A 21,595-nucleotide genomic window follows, 5' to 3' on the forward strand; every position below is an offset into this window, starting at 1 on the left:
TCACACTGTTCATACCTCAATTTTGTATTAAAAAAAATAGTAACTTCTAGCCCCGTCCTCCCCTGCTTAGATACCTGTGCGATAGACCAACAGCAAAGTCCTATCCTGTCCCATTTCAAAAAGGATACTGGACCCAATTTTCTGCATTGGAATATATGATCATACTTTACGGGTTTTAGTTAGGTATTATGGAACTTAAAATCTCTGATGGATCTTAACTCAATACCTTTCACGAATGAAAAGCCTGCATCTAAACCTACTTATATTAGTTTTGTAATCAATCGTCTACTTTCAATGGAAACAAAACATGAAATACGTGAATATTACTTTGAAGGTTCCGTAACACTTTCATTTCATACCTCATATCACTACATCTTATAAAACAGATTTTCATGCAGTTTTCACCTATTAATAGAGTGATTCTTGAGGAAGGTTAAGGTATATAATTTGTTAACCTGTGCGAAGCCGGGGCAGGTCGCTAGTACCTTTAATTCGTATATATTTGTTGCCTAATGCACTTTGACTAGCAAAAATACATCATTCTGACATTGCTCCGTTACATAACCGATCGCAAAACGAAGTCAAATAGAGCCTTTGAAAATTAGTACTTCAATATGTTTTAGACTTTAGTTGAAAGTTAGACGTATATCTTCATAAAATTGGTAATAGGTATACTGAATCAATAATGTTACATGCAGAATAATAACCAGGGCTTACAATCAGTAAAATCAACAAAAAAAAAGATTTGGCCATTTTTAATCTCTGAATTTATTTTAACTAAATGATGCTCAATCTTAAAAATGTATCTTAAATTGTTCGTTAAAATACGGCCCGTTAAGTCCCATTCAGCTAAATATAGTCAGCTAAATAAATGCTCGTTGCTATTACATATTTACAACGACTTCAACATGACACTTCAACAATAAATACTAACTTACCTAGTAGCTACATAATTGTTTACCGATTTGGGTTCTACACTGTACCATCAGCCGTAAAAGTGCATGGCGACTTTATCAATGAATTCATTCATAATTGCTATATATGCAAAAATATCAGCGAAAATATTATCTAAGCAATATATGCAGGGGTGCCTAATAGATTTGCTGACCATACACAGTACACACGTTCACATTGGCATTCGCTATTAAGTCGTACATAGTTGTCTCCGGCTCTAGTAATTATAATTCTCCTCCGGGGCTTGTAGACCAGATACATGGTTAACACTGAAGCCCACATTAGAGTTGGCACTGTTACTGGGCCCGTATCGTGGACTGGTTGGCGCGCTCCTCTCGGGCAGGTACTGTTGGCTATCGAGGTAGTCTCTGCTAGCCAGGGCTCGGCTGCGGGATTCTGGCATACGAGGGTGCTGCAGCTTGGTCTGCTGGTGTGGCTCATCACGACGCACAACGGCATTAAATCTAGAATTAAAATTGAGTGGATACATTGTTGACAGTTAAATATTTAAATTATTATAACTTACTAGCGTATAATTACCTATTATTGACAGTGGAGGTTTGTTCTAGGAACACTTTTATACAAGTTCAAAAATATTCCTAGTTTGAAGAGTTTTGCATATCACACCTAGTAGTTTAGGGATGTAGTAATTTGTAGGAGTAGCACTATGTCCCACGCACTCCCTCCTCCTAACATCCAATTTCTCTTAGCCGAGTTGCGTGTTACCTCGTGTGTTCTACTACTCACCCGTGGACCGCGTCCGCGGTGTACTCGACGGAGTGTAGCGCTCTATCGGACTCATATCATACCTCCTAATTGTCCTACCTATTGTCGCCTTCGCGCCGTTTTCAGTGGCTCCTGTTGCCCTTAGTTCTATTACTCCGTTCCGTTCCTTCCGTTCTGTTGCAGTCCATAGACTGCATTCGCGGTGTACTCGACGGTGCATAGCGCGCCATCAGGCTCATACAGAGAGTACGCACTGCGCATTTCGACGCCCTCACGCCGTTTTCAGTGGCTGCTTTGGGGGCAAAAGGAGCCACTTAGTTCGACTCACCCATGGACTGCATCCGCGGTGTACTCAACGGTGCGTAGCGCGCCATCGGGCTCATACAAAGAGTACGCGCCGCGCACTTTGTCACCCTCGCGCCGCTCCCAGTGGCTCTTTCTGTCGCCCGTTTGGTGATCTGACACCTCATACTTATACTCGTATTTTGGCTAAAACAAAAAATTGCCTTTAAGTATACACTTATTTTACAGTGATGTCAGTGACACTTATTAGTTCACTAGGAATTTTACGCACTTACTTGAGTTCTGCTGTACTGGTCTAAAGAAGATACAGCTGAAAAAAAGTGCATATTAAAAACAATTAAAAAAAAATTACATGCATATTATTGAACTGATTACATTGTAGCATCTTCCGGAACCAAAATAATGAAAGGAGGGTGGGCTAATTGGCCTATTTGAACAATAAGGCCAAGCGATATATCACCGGATAGGTTATTCTAAGTTGTGAAACTTTTACTATGGCAGGTTTGAAAGTAACTTTGTGTGAAAAAAGGTATCGCCGTAAAAAGTACTGTAAGTTGAGACGTGACTATATATATATTTTTACTATACTAAGTTCCTGTGTCGCAGATCATGAAGGTTTTGCTATTGTCGATGACTTCGATGACTAAAATATTGATTTTAGTTATTTAATCGTTTTCTAATATATTTTTTGTGTCATACTTTTGTCCAGTCTCGCCATACAAAAAATGGAGTATATAAAAAAACCTTTCCGATGGTATGTCGCTTATTCTTGTTGGTTCATAGGCCAGTGTCCATGCAAATCTGCCCATCCTACTTTATACAAAATAATATACAAATACTTAAATATATAGAAAACACCCGTGACTCAGAGACAAATATCTGTGCTCATCACACAAACAAATGCCCTTACCGGGATTTGAACCCAGGACCATCGGCTTCATAGGTAGGGTGACTACCCGCTAGGCCAGATCGGTCGGATTTTTAAGATTATAATTATGCATTTCACGTACAAACTACTAGCATTATACAAATACGTATGAAATTATAATTACGGGTGGTAGTGGCGGGCAGCGCCGGCTGCGCCTGGTGAAACACGATGCTTTGCGAGGACGTGGCGTGTTGCAGCATGGCCACAGACGATCCCTTGATGAACAGCCACCCGTTCAATAGGATCACCACCTGTGTATCAGACGAATTACTTACGGTATCTTGCTGCTCATGCTGGGAAATCTCTGCCAGCGACACCCATCTGCATTTATAGGTACCCTATAACACCTCAAACCATTGGAAAACCAGTTTAAATTTTATAAGCTAAGATTATCCATTGGCTTCTAATAGCTCTTACGAGTGATGGGATATACTCGTATTTTTTCGTATAATATTTAAAGAATGATTAAAATTGCAACTAAATCGTTTGGATATAAGTATAATTAGAATAAAAAACGGGTTTTCAAGTAAGACACTGCAAACTATGACAGCGTGTTTCGACAAAATAGTCCCGTGACAACGTATCTGACATGATTTTTTAATTCCAACACTCCATATTGATTGATACGAGCCTTTAACCAGACGATATTCATGTTCCACTTATTACGAACGTTTGCGCCCGTAACGTAAACTGTTCTATTGAAGGGACTCATCTTATAGAGCCCTCGTTTTATAGGGACATCTCATCAGATAAGTGAAACAATGTGATGTCGGCGGATGTATATGCCCCGACAAAGGTCCTGTTGTCAATTAAAATTGTTGATGTTACTGTATGCAAACCTTCGACTAGATAAATGAGGTACTAAAAATTCTTACAACGGTCTCTATTCATGTTGGTCCATTATATGTTCATTAGGAACGTCAATCTTTTATGTTGATGCATATTTTAGTCCGTCAAAGTACAGACAGCAGAAAACTACAATGTCTATTTAATATTCAGGCATGTTATAAAATGTTTCCAGTCTATTTACTTAATTGTTATCGAGGATCTGATTTGTGCATTTGATAATTATTAGGAAGGTGTTAAGTGTACGGGTCATTAGGTAGTTTAATATGTACATACATTTTAGGACTTGTAACATAAAAACCTACACCTATTGCGTGACGGTTGCCTCTGTTTTGCTTTACAAAATGTTAGTGTTATGGAGGAATTCGACTGGAGAAATTATCCAAAATTTGAGACGACTACAATATAAATATGTATACCCAATCGACTACTTCGACTTTTGTAAGTAGCGATGTCACGACCAAACTGTGTATTCAATTCCATGAATCGCCATTATAGCTACGTCACCTTCCGTTACTTTCTCGAGTCGAATTAGGCCTAGTTATAAAGGCGGTTTCTCTGTTGTGCTGCGTTTAATAAGCAAAGAAGTAACGAACATAATCTTAAAAATATGTAATATGCGGTTTGGTAAGACAGTTACAGTAGCGACAAATAATATACGAGTATCATACTTTTTCTGACATATGCAAATACATTATTTATAATTTCTCATAAACGGCTCAAGTAATTTCTATTATATATAATATAGGGGCTTAAGAAAATGACAATTTGATCAAACTAGGGTTCATTTCTAAAATAATTAATTTGCCCGAGATTTAGCGGCAGCCCGGTGAGTATTCAATTATTAAGTAATGATGCGATGAAATTTTTAATCCAAAGGCTTACAAGAGCGAAAAATCGATACAAGATTTAATTTTGGTAATATTTGCTTCCGAGTGTTTTTAAATAAGTTCAATATTTATTCCATACATTAATTGTGTATGTGAGGTCCCCAATCCGCATTGAGCTGATGTGGCCGCCCACGTGCCATATGCAGACGGATGAAAGTATTCATGGCGATGATGATTAAAAAACTGCTTACATGCTATAAAGTCCAATTTCACGAATTTTCGAAAGCCTGCAAAGAACAAATTCACATAAGCATAAATTATAAAAAGAGACCACCAAAAAAAAAAACAGAAAGACAGATATTATTATATTAAATGACCAATATTGATGTTATTTAACATTGTTGAGGTCAAGTGTCAAAACCCAGAAAAGAAAAGCCGAGACAATATTTTTGTATTTGTTTAGTACAGTCAGCGTCAAATACGTTGTAGCAGTCAAAGTGGCCAAATAGTTCGGTACACCATACTAAATATATGGTGTACCGAACTATTTGGCTATTTTGGTTGCTACAAAGCATTTGACGCTGACTGTACCTATTCAACATAAAAAAGCTTTTCGTGGTGGCTATTGAGATTTTTTTTCATATTTTACTAATAATAATATATTGTAGTAAAAAATCACAACAAGAAGATCAAATCCACTTTGGTAAGATATATAATATATTCTCTTTGCTACTGGGATTTTCTTTCCAGTTTTTCTCAGTGGTAACAGATGAAAAAAAATCCCAGCTGTAGCAGAATCAGGTAAAATAACCCACGCGGATTGTATACCGGGCGCAGAATTATGTAAATTTGTGTTTTGAACAATACCCATTTTGGTTCCTACATAGATTTCTATGAGATACAACTATCTGTATCTGTACGGCTACCACCAGTTTGACACTGACATATTTTCTAACGTGTGCATAACTTACCTACTTTTTAATCATATAGGAGGCAAACGAGCAGACGGGTCACCTGATGCTAAGCGATTGCCGCCGCCCATGGATATCCATAACACCAGAGGGATTGTAAGTGCGAGGAGTACGCTCTTTTCTTGAAGGTCGTATTGGTCCGGAAATACTGCAAGCGAAAATTCATTTCACAGTTTAGCTGTGCGAGGCAGGAAGTTTCTAGAGAAACGCACTGTGCATTTCTGCAGAAACTTCCTGCCCAGTCGCAATTCGAGTCGCTCTTCGTTGGATGCGGTATTAGGGTACCCCTGCCCATAGATGAGAACAGTATTTCATGTGTGGGCGAACCTGCGCATATATCGCTCGTACTCGCATATTAGTGCGAGCGAGATATATAGAAAGTAAGTTAAGCAGACGTTAGCGAATATGTATGTCAGTTTGACACTGCTAAGGGGCAGGCAGCCGTGGTAAGGCTACTGTATGTACATCATACGTAAAATAATACCTACGTGACTACAGCTACATCTGTACGATTCCTACGGAACGCTGGCGCTTGTTGGCGTAGCATATAAGTACTTTCGAATGTATTCGCACCAACAGCATTCCATACGTCGATATCCACCATTCTAAGAAGTAAGAACGTACGCTGCTAGAGGGCGTCGTTAGCAATATACAAGGTAATATTTAAAAGCCTCGTTTTATATATTTAAAAAGTCGTTTAATAACCATAATGTATATAGATATGTCAGTGAGAAAAGTGACGTTTCTTTAAAAAACGTCACTTTGGTAACTGGCATATCCAATACATATCGTATCTTTAGGGAATTTTTCTTCTTAATTTATCTTAAAGTTCGAATCGGGGCGAAGGTACTACTTATTAAATACTATATGTTCCTATCAATTTAAGACATGTTATCACTCGCGCCGTACATTTGGTGATTTATTAGCTTTACGTATATTTTTATTTGTTATCGCTTTTTACTGATTTTAGGCAAAAATTTAGTTATTCTAGAAGATAAAAAAAAATGAAAAAAAAAACGGTTTATTTCTATTTACCTACTTCCGGGTAGAATGTTTGTAAGATTCCTACATCTAATATTATCTGTAACTACTTGGATTTCACGGGCCTATTAATCCCGGTCTTTTGATAGGCTTGCGTGGGGATATAGATCCAACACGTAGAGGCCCCTTGGAGAGCTTTAATGTCATGTAGAACGCCTCCTGGAACCCGTTCACGGGCCCAACAATAGACACCCATGAACAGGTCGCAGCAATTACATTATTAGTGATATATAAAAAAGGCTGTCATAATTTAATGTTTTGCGCAATAGCCAATCGTCCTTCTAACTCCCATAAAATCAGTGCTGTTATATATGTAGCAACTCCAAGGTTTTTACTCAAATAAATAACATCGTACCTACCAGCAAATTCAGAAGAGTACTCGTTTGATTTGTTACTTATCTCATTAATTTATATGGAGCAAAACTAACATTAATTTACATTTGGCGAGGTTCGTTTTAGGCACATTTATTTTGTTTGTAACATCCGCTGATGCAACTATTACGAACACGGGCATTTACAAATTGCCAAAGACGATTTCAATTCGGTCAATCAGTCATTTTTCATTCAGTTTTAAAATATGATATTTTGAATCAATCACTCTGGGATCATCATGTATTTTCGTATGTAACGTCTATTTTTTTGCATCAAAAAAAATACTTTATTCAATAAAAGAATAAAGGTACTTATCTAAAAAAAATTGTTAATTTTTTTATATTGTTGATAAATTTTACTATCCTATTTCGTTGCCAATTTTTTAAATTATTGTATTGTAGACTATGTTTAATATTTGGACATTCCACATTTTTTAAAGTATTTATAAATGTTCGTGTAGGTTCGATAGCCAAATGGTATTTTTATTTCCTAAAAATAATATCCCTATTATGCAATGAAAAAATATTTACAATTTAACTGATTTCGCCCCAAAAACGCAACCAATCCAATTCTTGTCACGTCATAATAGCACCGCAGTAACAAAGAAACGTCAGATGTGCAGAGCAAGCTTTTCACCGTTGTTACAAAAACACTTGTTTCTGTACCCCTAGTGTAAATAAATTCGATTTTGAAACGTGACGTACGCGTTTGCGTTTAGTCTCATTTTGTATTGGATTTAGAAGGAGCGCGCCAAGCGGGACGTTTTGGAAACTCAAAATCCTATACAAAATGAGACTTAACGCAAACGCGTTCGTCACGTTATGATGTCGATAAAATTTACACTAGGGGTACTGTTCTGCTACAGTCATGTCACTTACGAGAAAAAATGGTGGTCGGCGTTTTCGGTCACGGAACACACAGATAATAAAACTAGGATTTAATTTTAAAAACAAAACTAAATCACGTGTTTGAACAAAATAATATTAAATTCTTATTTCTTATGGTAAACACAAACAGCATAATTTCATAATTTAATCTTTATAGATGAAACTCCCCAATTCACAAATGTACAAACTCGATAAAATATTAACAGTTAATCTACAGTAGCTTTATTAATCATTTTTTTTTATACTACGTCGGTGACAAACAAGCGGCCTGCCTGATGGTAAGCAGTCTCCGCAGCCTATGTACACCTGCAACTCCAGAGGAGTTACATGCGCGTTGCCGACCCTAACCCCACCCCCCTCGTTAAGCTCTGGCAACCTTACTCACCGGCAGGAACAATATGACGCTAAAAATTTTAAAGTTACATTTATCACTTTAACAACGACTAATTGTCACAAACATTTTAGAGAGCTCATAAAAGCGAGCGAGATGTCATAAAACAAATATTTACTTAGTCATTATCAAATCAAGATCGTATTTAAAAATTGGAATACTCCTACTGGTCATTTACAATCCATTTCCAAATTTATTACAATTACCGTCAACCGCGATGTATAGAGTAAAAAAACAGGAATAATATTTTATTTACCGGATAATTCCTTAAAAACTACCCACACAAATTGTATCACGCAAAAAATACTTACAATTTCAATCGCGTCATACTATTAGTGTGGGCAATTTTTTAAAGTTGTCATTCCCGATTTTTATCGTTATTCACCTCGCCATCCCTATACACCCCGACTGACGAATATATGTTCCCGTATAACCCCGCTTTTAGTGAAAATGCGTTTCCCCAAGTTAAAACTTTTCTTTAGTTAGTTTTTCGTATCATCTCACTGAAAACGCGTTTTCACTAGTTAACACTACTTATTTAGTTCCCCATACGGCCTCGGTGAAAACTAATTTTAACTCGGATTTTCATCTCAAAACTAGTTTTTGCAAAGTCCCTTGGTAATAACACTAATAACAATAACTAGTTTTCACTACCTAATTATTTAAATTTAAGTTTTGACTAGTGAAAACGCATTTTAACTTGTTAAAACTAGTTTTCATTTAAATAATTTTTGAACAAGTAGTCAAAACTGGTTTTACCAATGTACTTTGCGAAAATTAGTTGTCTGAAAAAAACACAGTTAACACTAGTTATCACAGAGGCTTTACGAAAGACTAAGTTTTGTTGAAAACGTGTTTTCATTGAAGCGATATGGAAAACTAATTTTACTAGGTAAAGTGCATTTTTGTATATAACATGTTTTATGGTAACATATATAGGGCATCGGACATATTAATGGGCAGTTCAGGTAAAGTTCCATGATAAGGAAGAGGGCCCCTGCATGAGGAAAATTTTAACTGGCTGAACTTTATTTGTTACACTGAAACCAAATTAAATTAAAACCCGTTTTCGTCGTACGTACTCGTATGTCGTTGCCGGGACAAGCCTTCATTGACTGTTTGTACGAGAAAATTATAGTAGATGTAGTAATCAGTTTATTAGAAACGCTGGTGGCCTAGCGGTAAGAGCGTGCGACTTGCAATCCGGAGGTCGCAGGTTCAAACCCCGGCTCCTACCAATGAGTTCTTCGGAACTTACGTACAAAATATCATTTGATAGTTACCAGTCGCTTTTCGGTGAAGGAAAACATCGTGAGGAAACCGGACTAATCCCAATAAGGCCTAGTTTACCCTCTGGGTTGGAAGGTCAGATGGCAATCGCTTTCGTAAAAACTAGTGCCTATGCCAATCCTCGGGATTAGTTGCCAAGTGGACCCCAGTCTCCTTTGAGCCGTGGTAATAAGCCGGGACAAACGCAAGGAAGATGTAATAATCAGTTTATTGTACAGACTACAGATTAAAATACTATTTACAGAAATTAATTCAATAACTGAAAAAGTGACATGTAAAAAAAAGGTTTGTATATTTACGGTTTATTTACACAACTCACCGACACTATTATTAGAATTGTTTGCCAGCGATCAGAGTAGCTAAGTAAGCAATTGGCGTCAAGTCGTGAACAAGATAATCCATCAAGCCACCGACATACGTGCTTACTTTTGCACAACATTGTCTTTCCAATTTTATCATATTTAACCTTTGCGGTAAGGAGTCTATTTGTCTTTGAAATTCGAATGTCACGACCGAAGTGTGTAGGAACGTTTTGTTGTAATGCGCTCTAAATTTGAATTTCATGAGATATCGAATTGAGTAACATAAGGGCGTGACTCCACACGATCAGAATCTGCATTGACCTTTGTTTTTGTCGCAACTATTCGCAAGGATGTGTCAATGAAAATATGGTTAATAGGTAAGTGTGACTCATTCAATTTATTCTAATCCAATTGTTAACCTTGAGTAGGATAACTAATTGAAACGTTAAGTGATTTCAATTAGCTATTATCGTAAAGTTATTACATCTAAGTGCAGATTAAAAAGTTATGGAAAAATAATATTGATTGCACCAGTTTATGCAATTACATATTCTATAGCTATAATAAGTACTGACATTAAACGCCAAATCTTTCATAATTTTTAGCCTGGAGAATAACATCAACAATTTTAATATTTCGTGTTTGATTTACGAATGACTTAGAAATATTATTCTCGTTGTGATTATTTAATCAACAATTGGAGAAAAGGAAGAAAGCTAATTTATTTATGGGACAACATAACATAATACTGAACTGAAATAAACGAACTAATAATTAAAACTAAACTATTAATATAAGATGCTCCCCAGGTCGCCTTCATGAATTATGTTGATGGGAAGACCACGTTACCTCTAGATGGCCAAATTTATTCTCTGGCCGAAGTAACTGCCCGTCCAAATGTATAAGTTGATACGATTAGATGTCTGAAAACGGCTTGGGGAGGAATTTAGTAAGTACCTGAAATAATATGTAGGCAACCAAATGTTTTATTATATATAAGTTAATTTATCCCAGTATCCAAAAGGGTGGAAAACCGGGTTAAAAGTTGAAACGGGAATATTAAAGGATAAGAAAAGAGATCGGCAGTTTAACGGCTTCTACATAAACGAAGTCGCGGGCAGAGGCTTATTTACGTTACGCAGATCTCATTCGCCGATCAGTTGCTCAATATCCATCAGTCGGTGGCACGTCCGATCCACGTTCCAGATACGGTTGTCCTCTCAAGCACACGCGTCTCGTGTGAAAACCAACCCTGATACTTGGCCATAAGATTGTCTAATAATCAAACTAAAGTATTTACGAATTCCATCATTCGATCCTTCTACACCCCTAGTGTAAATTTGATCGACATCATAACGTGACGAACGCGTTTGCGTTAAGTCTCATTTTGTATAGGATTTTGAGTTTCCAAAACGTCCCGCTTGGCGCGCTCTTTCTAAATCCAATACAAAATGAGACTAAACGCAAACGCGTACGTCACGTTCGAAATCGAATTTATTTACACTAGGGGTACTGATATCTTTAACGATTCGATCGGAGGCGTATTCAGATTTTTTAAATAATACCAAAATGATTATCAATCCCAGGGCGTCCGTCAGCGCCAGGAATGATTGATAATAATTTGTAGTCATATTTTTCAACTTTAAGATTTCAAAAGGAGGAGGTTCTCAATTCGGTTGTATGTTGTTTTAGTGTTAATGTACAATAAGTTTGTAACGATGCTTGTGCGGATTACATTTGTGTTTTGACGAAGCATGTGGCGGATTGCATTTGTATTTGCATGTTAGTATAAATTGATCAATAAAATTGATTTTGATTAAAATGTGGAAGGTATATAACACAATATTCACTTATCATTTATACATTTGTTACAACTTGTTAGATATTTGAATTGCTCCTACACTGCTAAAAATGCATAGCACATAGTACAACAAAATATATGTTGTATAACAATTTTTTCATAACTTTACCACAAATTGTAACAAAAGGTAAGTGTTTTGTAACAAGTTTTTGCAAGTATTCAGTGTGGGAGCGCTTATAACATCTAACATGTTTCATAATGTTATAAAACATTTTACAACAAAAGTTATAATATTTGTTATTGTTGCTAATATTGAGGTCTCAGTTTAACCTGGTTTATCCAAGCCAACGACTCGGTAAGTAATGGTAGTAGACAACCTGCACTTACGTCTGCTAACTATCTGAACAATAAAATTGATAATATAACCTCTAAATAATGGCAAATCTGATACAGATCAAATAGCTCTATTAAATTTAAATAGACTGACTTGCATTGCTGATAAGGATAATTTGTGTGTCGTATGTATTTGTCTATGTAACACGTTTTGTTCACATTAGTAGGTATAGTTCGTGCCCGTACTTAATTAGTAGGACACGTTACAAGTACAAAACGGCATACTCATTTGCAGACTTAATTTTTGGTGTAGGTAAATATGTCCTAAATGATATTATATGACTGAATAATAATAACTACATGAAAGCAATGCAAAAGGACAATAATAAATTAAGAAAATAAAAAACCAGTTGGGTTGAACAGAGACTAGTAGGTACACTAGGTAGTGAATAATGAAACCAGTCGACAAAATCATTTTTAAAGATAAAGTTTGTTTTAAATACAGTGGGGAGATTCAATTCAAATATTTAAACGGTGGTTAGCATAGGGCCTAAGAAGTATATGGAGATAAATTTTGCTTAGAAATACAATAAAAATATTAACCATACAAAATAATTCGGCCTGCAATGTAAAGTAAATTACGAGATACGAGCTTTTTATACTAGGTGATAAGAGATTTTTTTAACACGTGTTGGCAGTTGCTATGAAAAGCTCGTATCACGTAATGTCATAATATGTCTCGTTATGTTTACAGTATGTTACTGCTCAAACATGAACGGAACTGCTCATGAAGACCAGAATGGAACTCCCTACGACAAAGATTTTAAAAAGTCTTAAGGCTAATTATAATTGTTATGAGATGTACTATGGTTATAAATAATAGTACCTGGGCGACCGAGCTTTACTCGGTTATAACTATTTATTGTAATATGGTGGTGTATAGGTGATAATCTTAACTATATTTTTTTACTAAATTAAACTTGTCTAAAACAATAAAAATTAAAAAAATATATATAAACTTGAACATATAAAAAAAAAACAAAAGTTAGTCACCGGGCGAGATTCGAACCCGTAACACTCGTTTCTAGCCGTCCGCGTCTTAACCCGCTGGACCAGACGGACAGTGGCCGGCAACACGAAATTAGCGACCATATTCTGCGTCGAAAGAAAAAGGCATGAAGACTCAAAGACACGCGTTTTTGCAAACATAAGACTAATCTAGATCGATTGTATACCCCTAAAAACCCCCATATACCAAATTTCAGCGAAATCGTTAGAGCCGTTTCCGAGATCACAGAAATATATATATATATATATACAAGAATTGCTCGTTTAAAGGTATAAGATAAGATAAATGGCATTTCTAACTGTTTTGTGAAGTCGGTTTTTTAGGGCTCCGTAGTCAACTAGGAACCGTTATAGTTTTCCGCAGCTTTGCTGAAATTACACAAATCTATCATGGCGACATTTTTTAGGGTACCTTCCCTACAATTCTCTTGTGGGGTTTCGTTAGATAGGTCTTTCAAAACGAATAACGAATAGGGGTCCTGAATAATGAAGTGAATATTTTCGGAATTAATCGCTACAAAAGAAAAAACGAAAACTAACTTTTGAACCATGGCTTGTGAAAAATTGTGACAATAGAGACTTATAAATACATTCAATGAAAACTGTAGCGAACATGATCAGTTAAGTTGTTTTTGAGTTACATACATATATACATATAATCACGCCTATTTCCCGGAGGGGTAGAGACCACGGATTTCCTGACATACCTCTTTCGCTTCCTTCACTTTCATAACACTCCTCATACACGCTCGTCGGTTTAGGGTGCTCTTGACCTAGCCTTTCTTCACGATTTCCCCGATTTCATCAGAGAAAGTCTACCGAGGTCTACCCCTTCCAGCTCCCTCTTATACTTCTCCCTTATATACTCTTTGTTAACCTTCTTTGATTCTTTTTTTCCACGTGTCCAAACCATCTCAACATACCTTTCTCAATTTTTGTCACTACATCTTCGTTCAGTCTACACTTTTCCCTTATCACACTGTTCCTAATTTTATCTTGTAATTTCACACCACACACACTTCTCAACGCTCTCATTTTCACTGCATTCACTTGACTCTGATGCCTCTTCTGCCATACCCAACTTTCGTTACCATACATAAGTGTAGGCACCTTCATGCACAGCCAACCGTGCTTTTTGCGACACCTTCTGGCTGCTCATAAAAAGCGTTGAGTGCCCCATTCACACGATTTCCAGCATTCACTCTCCTTTCAATGTCTTCATCATGTTTACCGTTCCTAGTGAACAAGGTTCCCAGATACACAAACTCTTTCACTTGTTCCACTCTTTCTTGACCAATCAAAAGTTCACTTTCTTTCTCCCTTTTCAAATACCATTACTTTCGTCTTGCTAACATTTATTTTCATTCCTTTTCTTTCAAAAGACCTATGCATTCTAGTTTCCATCTCCTGCAATTATTCACCCGATGACGCTAGCAATACCGGGTTATTCCCACTAGTTACCACCACAATTTGGTTAGCGTTTAATACTAATAAAAATAATATAAATATAGAGTGCTTTAATGAATAATTAATTAAAAGTCGAATTAATTATAAGTTTAATTATAAGTCGATTACTGTTTCAGTAAACTGCCTTAAAAGTGATAAAAGTGTTCGTTCGTATAATTGTGACGTTATTTATTGAAGAGTACTTTATTGTCGATGGCTAAATTCCCACCTTTTACCAAGGCCCACCTTTTAGGCAAGGGCCTAACACCCTTTTCGAAGCTAAACCACTCAGTGTGTTTTTGAGTTATCGCAAAAAACTTCCCTTCATAGTAAAAAGACGAACAACCACACGGTCCATACGTTAAACGTTATTACAACATTAAATGGGATTTTTAAGTTATTTGGCATTATTCATGTAGCTAAATAAAGTAAAATATAAGATAAAAATTGCCTATTTTACTCATTTACTTTCAAACTACAACCAACTACCAACCAACCAACCAACTATAACCAACTAACTATAATATATGAAAACAATATAAATACTTCATGTTGGCTGTCTGAGTAATTCGTTGACTATTTGCAGTTTTAGACCCAAAAAAGAAAAAATTAAAAAATAAGAGACAATGCCAGTGATTTTTATACCGTAATTAACAAATAATTTTAAAATGACTTCAGTTTTCTAAAATACGTATTTTTCCATAAACATTGCAATCTAAATGTATTTCGCTATGGATTATCGAATTAATTATATCTAAATAAAGGAAAAATCATGACCATAGCTACGTCTATTCATACCTTAATTACAGATTATGCAAATTGGCCTTCTCTTATTTGGATTCCTTGCGTTCCATTCGATATGAAAAGTCGAATGTTTAAACTCAGATAAATGGCACCATTTCATCTCCTGGTTAACAATCTACTATAATAGTATTTTATGCAACAGTTGTATAAGAAGGGTCAAAAAAGGCGAGTGGCGTGAGTTACAATGTGAGCCGGAGCCGAAGGCGTAGGCGAACATTGTAAAGGAATACGCCACGAGCATTTTTTGACCTACTTATACAACGTTGCATACAATACTTTTCCTACGAGTCAACAAAAATAAATCTTAATTTAGGTAAACAAAGCAAAAATACGAGTATATAGCCAAGACGTGCGAGCATACCTTGTTACGCGCCCAGCCCGCCCCGGGCCGCGGCCGGCCGGTCAGCGACACCTTCTCGTAACTCATGAGGCCCTGGTACTTGCTACTTGCTAAATTAAATTTTTGGTCAGTTTTTTCTCGATTTTGGCCACGGTAGCCTACGGAGACTAACAAGCAACGCTAAGCGGTCTTCGTAGTCTATGGGTGTTGCTATATTACGGGTGCCACATGCGTGTTTCTGACTTATGAAGTAGTTGTTTTTACTATGCAACCAAATGAATATTTTGTAAGTTGGCAGCAATGCACTTAGTTTAAAACTGAATTCGTTTTGATTTTGTTAGGTTGGTAGCCATTAATCGCAGTAACGTTATAGCGATTAAAAGCACAAGAGCTGTTATGAGAAATAGACAATATAGACTTTTCTTGAAACCTTTTATGTATGTTCTTATATTCGTGTTAATGAATCCATAAATGACAGATAACAGTAGAGGAGTAGGAAAAGTTACTAATAGCTCCCGTTTAGCCTGTTGTGACTTTGTGACAGAAAAGTAACTACGGAACCCTAGACTGAACACCACATGCTCGTACCGTTTTATTTCTTAAAGTTACGTTAAGTAGAAAAAAGCGGCCAAGTGCGAGTCGGAGTCGCCTATGAAGGGTTCCGTACCATTTATGACGTATTAAAAAAAACTACTTACTAGATCTCGTTCAAACCAATTTTCGGTGGAAGTTTGCATGGTAATGTATATCACATATTTTTTTTGTTTTATCATTCTGTTATTTTAGAAGTTACAGGGGGGGACACATTTTACCACTTTGGAAGTGTCTTTCGCGCAAACTATTCAGTTTAGAAAAAAAAAATATTAGAAACCTCAATACCTATCATTTTTGAAGACCTATCCATAGATATGGGGTATCTCACTTATGGGTTTGATGAAATTTTTTTTATTTTTATTTTATGACGTTATAAAAAAAAACTACTTACTAGATCTCGTTCAAACCAATTTTCGGTGGAAGTTTGCATGGTAATGTACATCATATATTTTTTTAGGTTTATCATTCTCTTATTTTAGAAGTTACAGGGCGGGGGGGCACACACATTTTACCATTTTGGAAGTGTCTCTCGCGCAGACTATTCAGTTTAAAAAAATATATATATTAGAAACCTCAATATCATTTTTGAAAACCTATTCATAGATACCCCACACGTATGGATTTGATGCAAAAAAAACATTTGAGTTTCAGTTCTAAGTGTGGGGAACCCCCAAAAATTATTGTTTTTTTTTTCTATTTTTGTGTGAAAATCTTAATGCGGTTCATAGTACATAAATACATCTACTTACCAAGTTTGAACAGTAGTTCTTATAGTTTCGGAAAAAAATGGCTGTGACATAAACGGACAGACAGACGGACATGACGAATCTATAAGGGTTCCGTTTTTTGCCATTTGGCTACGGAACCCTAAAAAGAGATTGAGATAAATGTGTCGGTGTTCCGCATCGTCCAAAGCCAGGGATAGACTAGAGACAATTAGCCCACAACGGCCACATCATAACGGCCGTCGGGTGTCGGGTGAAGTGCCACGACGTTGCCGGACTTCATTGGACATGTCGGGCGACATCATATGATTCATATGTAATATAAGGGGCTCAATGTCGTCCGCCCGTCGTTTATAGTTCGTCCGTCGATCTCAATTAATGCATGTCCCAAACAGGGTATATATTATTTATGGTGCCAAACATTAGGACGTTGGCCCTGAATTCCTTTATGTAAATTACAAATATCAGAATTTCGTAGCTTTAATAAATAAAAAATTACTTACATACATATTTAGTTAAATATTAATACAGCTTATATTAGGTGCATTCACAAAGTGCAAGTCAATGTCAATAATAAAATTATATCCGGCAACTATTCGGTATTCGGCCCATTCGTCCATTATGCCGAATATGCGGTATTCGGCCGAATGTTGCCCACTATTCGACCGAATACCTAATATCTGTTGCACCTACCTAAAAATAAATATTACCTACACAATAAAAATAACCGCAAACCACTATATTTAATTTTAACATGTTTTCTTGGAAAGTTGTTAAAACGAAGACCCTGTTTTTGATAACAATTTTTTTTATCATGCACTAGTTCCGAGCAACAAAAATTAAATCTTAGCAATACGTGCTTTATTGGCGAACCGTTTTGTGACCGTGACTCAAAATCTTCGCATGTTATGCCGAATATTCGATGCTTCGACCGAGAGAGGGGCCGAATATTCGGTATTCGGCAAAAACCACTATTCGGGGCATCTCTAATTATAAATGCCTAAATGGTGCAAAATGACATGTGCGTATATTCTAAAGAACCCACAATTCGGACACTCATTAATATGTCCTGTACTCTGACATTTGAATGAAGTATAACAAATGACCTACACCATGTATGGTACACCTAGTGTCCTTTATCCAGAAAAGGACAAGTGTCTATGCATATGCAACCATTCAAACACTTGCATTGTCGTTCCGTTCTAATTTTAATATATTAGGTAAGTAGGAACCTACCTACATTAAATAGTTTTACCCAGACATGCAGTGTGGCAATTTAGTGCGATATGATGTGTGAACACAGTGGAGTTATGTGATAGGTGATAGAGGGATTTTTTAAAGGTTAACCAACCTTATGAACACCTAACTGTTACAGACAACCAAAGAAATGTTCATGTTTCACGTGACCGAATGCAAATTCTCTATATTACATATGATTATAAGTTATGTCACGATGCACGTGGACTGCAAATTTCTCGAACTGGAACGTTTGAGCTTTTCAATTTCGAATAGGCGTAGACTAGGAAGTCAGCAGTTTGCGACAGTGCTGGATTAATAGCTAATCATTGGTGTTGGTCCAATGAGCTGGTTGCATGTTGATAAACTTACAAGATAACCACTGGACAGTTTACAAAAGCATGTGTAAATTTATACAGCGCCTATGGTCAGCGCAGAGCGTGAAATGAGGCATTTGACTGGAATGAAGCCGGCCATGCTTGAGTATTAACGATAATTAATTTACGCTTATTTATTAGGATATAGGTTCATAAGCTATGATCAGCATTATTCGTCAAATAATACATTCTAAATGAATTTCATTCATTTAAAACCTAACCTAACATTCATTTCATATTTAAATAAGATTCCTAAGCCTATTCTAAATATATCTTCGCTGTTTATGTTTTATTATTAGGTATTTATGGAAATCAGCGCACTCCACGCTCTGTATACCAATGTAATTCTTGGAGAATACTCAGAAATAAACACTACATTAACTAAATAGGTACTTACGTATATGTATAATAATTAATTGCTTGGTAAGAGAACAAAATATGTTAAAACGGGTCGGGTGGGGGGTAAATAGCATAAAATTGTAATAAGATGAAACAATAAGTCATCATATGCAAAATAATGAATGCTTCTATGCAGGGGGGGTACCTTTACTCTCTAGCTGACTGTACCAAAACTTTACACAAAGGTGGCTATATTATAGCTACACTATTTATCTATGTGTTGTGATGATGTAGGTAATTAATTGTAACTTTGTGACAAAACTAGTAATTCAAGGAACGTAGGTAGATGCGTAGACAGGTATTTAGATCTTTTACTAAATTGCAATATAACATCAGTATAGTGACATGTGATAAACTAGGTACTTATTTTTCATCTAGATCTAGATCATTTAAGTGGCTAGACTTAGATACATGCTCTCAAGTTCATATTGAAGAAGTGTGTCAGTACAGAAAAGCTTCGATGCGCTTATGGATTAAACACCTTACAAGGGCTCATTACTCAGCTAATACCAACTAGCACTTACTTAGACTTACATTGATTATGTAATCAGGACTCTATGCTGTTAGTAGTACTTAAAGTACTTTAATGCTTTCAATTCTGTGTAATCGCGACCGCGAAAAAATCAAAACGGGCTGGTGAGGTCAATATTCCGAGCGGATTGAAAGGTTTCCTCCTTTTAATTAATTTGATGGCTCCGACCTCGCCGAACACAATAAATTGTCCCAATCGCTACCTCGTGTGAACCTCGCACCAAATTACGTAAAGCCGTAAATGGTTTTTTCTTAAGAGTACCTTTGAAAGCTCGATAATTGGAACACATCTATTAACAATCAGGTTTGTATAGCTCGTGGGCTACACTCGTATGTCGCACAATTAGAAGCCCGATGGCGAATCTATATCACGGTGACCGGGCCTTATCTCCTAATCAGAGAATTGCGAATTTTATTACTGTCTCTGCAACACTTAGATAGCGAGCCTCATAATTAACAGCTCAGTGCTGACAGTTGCCGGTCTCATGCAGGTATAAAATACGATATAATGCACTTAATACCTATATGTTATGTAAGTACTCTTAGCTACGGCCAGCACCATAAGATTGAATAATAAACCGTACTAAATGAGGTGGTCAGAAAGTTACAGAAAGTGATACTGCGTTTAAATGCCATAAATATAGCTGTATTTATAAGTGAAAATGTCACTGCCAAAAATTACAATTCGACCTGTTGCCTTTTGGCTATCAAAATGACAAAAAATGATAAATCGCGATGACGTTTTTCGTAGCTACGACAATAAGTTTTAAATTGCATAATAAGTTTTTTGAAAAAAAAGCACTGCAGTTTGTCCTCGAAATATAATTTAGTAACGGGGCGTGTCAAGCGCTTTTGGTGGTCCACAATGTCCATAATAATCATTGTAACTGCGGCCGGCAAAACATTCCACTTTGTCGCTTGCAATAAAGACGCCTTGTCAGGTATTTCGTATAAAGGTACAAGCAAATCTCGTCCTTATGGCAAGCGACAATGTGGGACGTTTTGCCGGCCGCGGTCACATATTATGTACATATAAACATTTGGAATCCGCACGGCTGCCAGTGCTCTTAGCTCAATTTAAAACGGTAGATTATATCCTAGGGATAAAGCATATTTAGATTTATTATATTATTCCTTAATTTTGTATTTCACAGAGCAAATATTTCAACCCTAATCAAACCTGAAGTTTCAACATAATCAAACCTAAAAAACGCAAAGCATTATTCAAGAATTTCAAACATACAAGCACACATAAGTAAAAAGTTAATTATGTGTATAAAACGTATAAAGCAAACTCAATGCGATTCGATTACTTATTTGAAGGCTGCTATTAAATAAGTTTTATCCGTAACCTACGAAATTCCTGTCCTTACATTTGGTAATATCCGCTTCTCTGCTCCAATTCAATTAACACATACGCGCCAACGCCATTTGAATGGTTTTAGCCATTCAAACGGCGGCCCAGCTAATGTGTTCCGTGTCCTTCCACGAGCAACGAGCATGCGTGGGGTGTCGTAATTTACATGTAAGCTGTAAAGAGCTTAGGGGCTTGCAGCCTTGTGCAAGGCGCCGCCAAACCTATTTTAAACGACGTAAATTGCCGACTGGAACATGTGCGTTCGGCTGTTAGCAAACTGTCTCACTATAACAAGATAGATTTTCACAATCCTTACAAAGCTTTCAGTTGCGCAACTAGTTTTCATGCAAACATGGTAATCTTAAATAAATGAATGAAAAGAACAATTAGTCGACGCGATTAATCTCGTTTTTTTCCCCTAATTAGTTTGAACTTGACGTGGGAATACGTAGCCCCAAGCCCTTAACAGATTAATTGATAACCTTTTATCTCGAGTGAGCGCTAATGAATTGTGTGCCGACTGTCATATAGAGCGACCTCCGATCTCACTGCAGATGAAGTAACTGATACCTATGCAGCAACAGTGATTACCGGATTATATTCGTAGGTACATTCATTCATTATGAAATAAAAGAAAATTTTATATACTCGTAATAACAGTAATACCCCTGGAAAAATGGGCTTTATTATTCCCATTTAAAATTATGTAAATAAATATGAAAGATTAAAAGACAGCCTCAAAA

General features: G+C 36.4%; 1 protein-coding gene across 1 annotated transcript; it reads right to left on the reverse strand.

Annotated features, from left to right (window-relative positions):
• Window positions 1-750: 750 nt before the first annotated feature.
• Window positions 751-3,983, reverse strand: LOC133533740 (larval cuticle protein A1A-like). Its single transcript, XM_061872774.1, has 5 exons — window positions 3,543-3,983; window positions 3,036-3,162; window positions 2,259-2,293; window positions 2,009-2,169; window positions 751-1,418 (listed from the first exon to the last, which is right to left on the reverse strand). The coding sequence occupies exons 1-5, from the start codon at window positions 3,621-3,623 to the stop codon at window positions 1,172-1,174; spliced, it is 651 nt and encodes a 216-aa protein (XP_061728758.1). The 5' UTR covers window positions 3,624-3,983; the 3' UTR covers window positions 751-1,171.
• Window positions 3,984-21,595: the final 17,612 nt, after the last annotated feature.

This window comes from Cydia pomonella, unplaced genomic scaffold (assembly GCF_033807575.1).
Source record: "Cydia pomonella isolate Wapato2018A unplaced genomic scaffold, ilCydPomo1 PGA_scaffold_202, whole genome shotgun sequence".
NCBI classification, from domain to species: domain Eukaryota; kingdom Metazoa; phylum Arthropoda; class Insecta; order Lepidoptera; family Tortricidae; genus Cydia; species Cydia pomonella.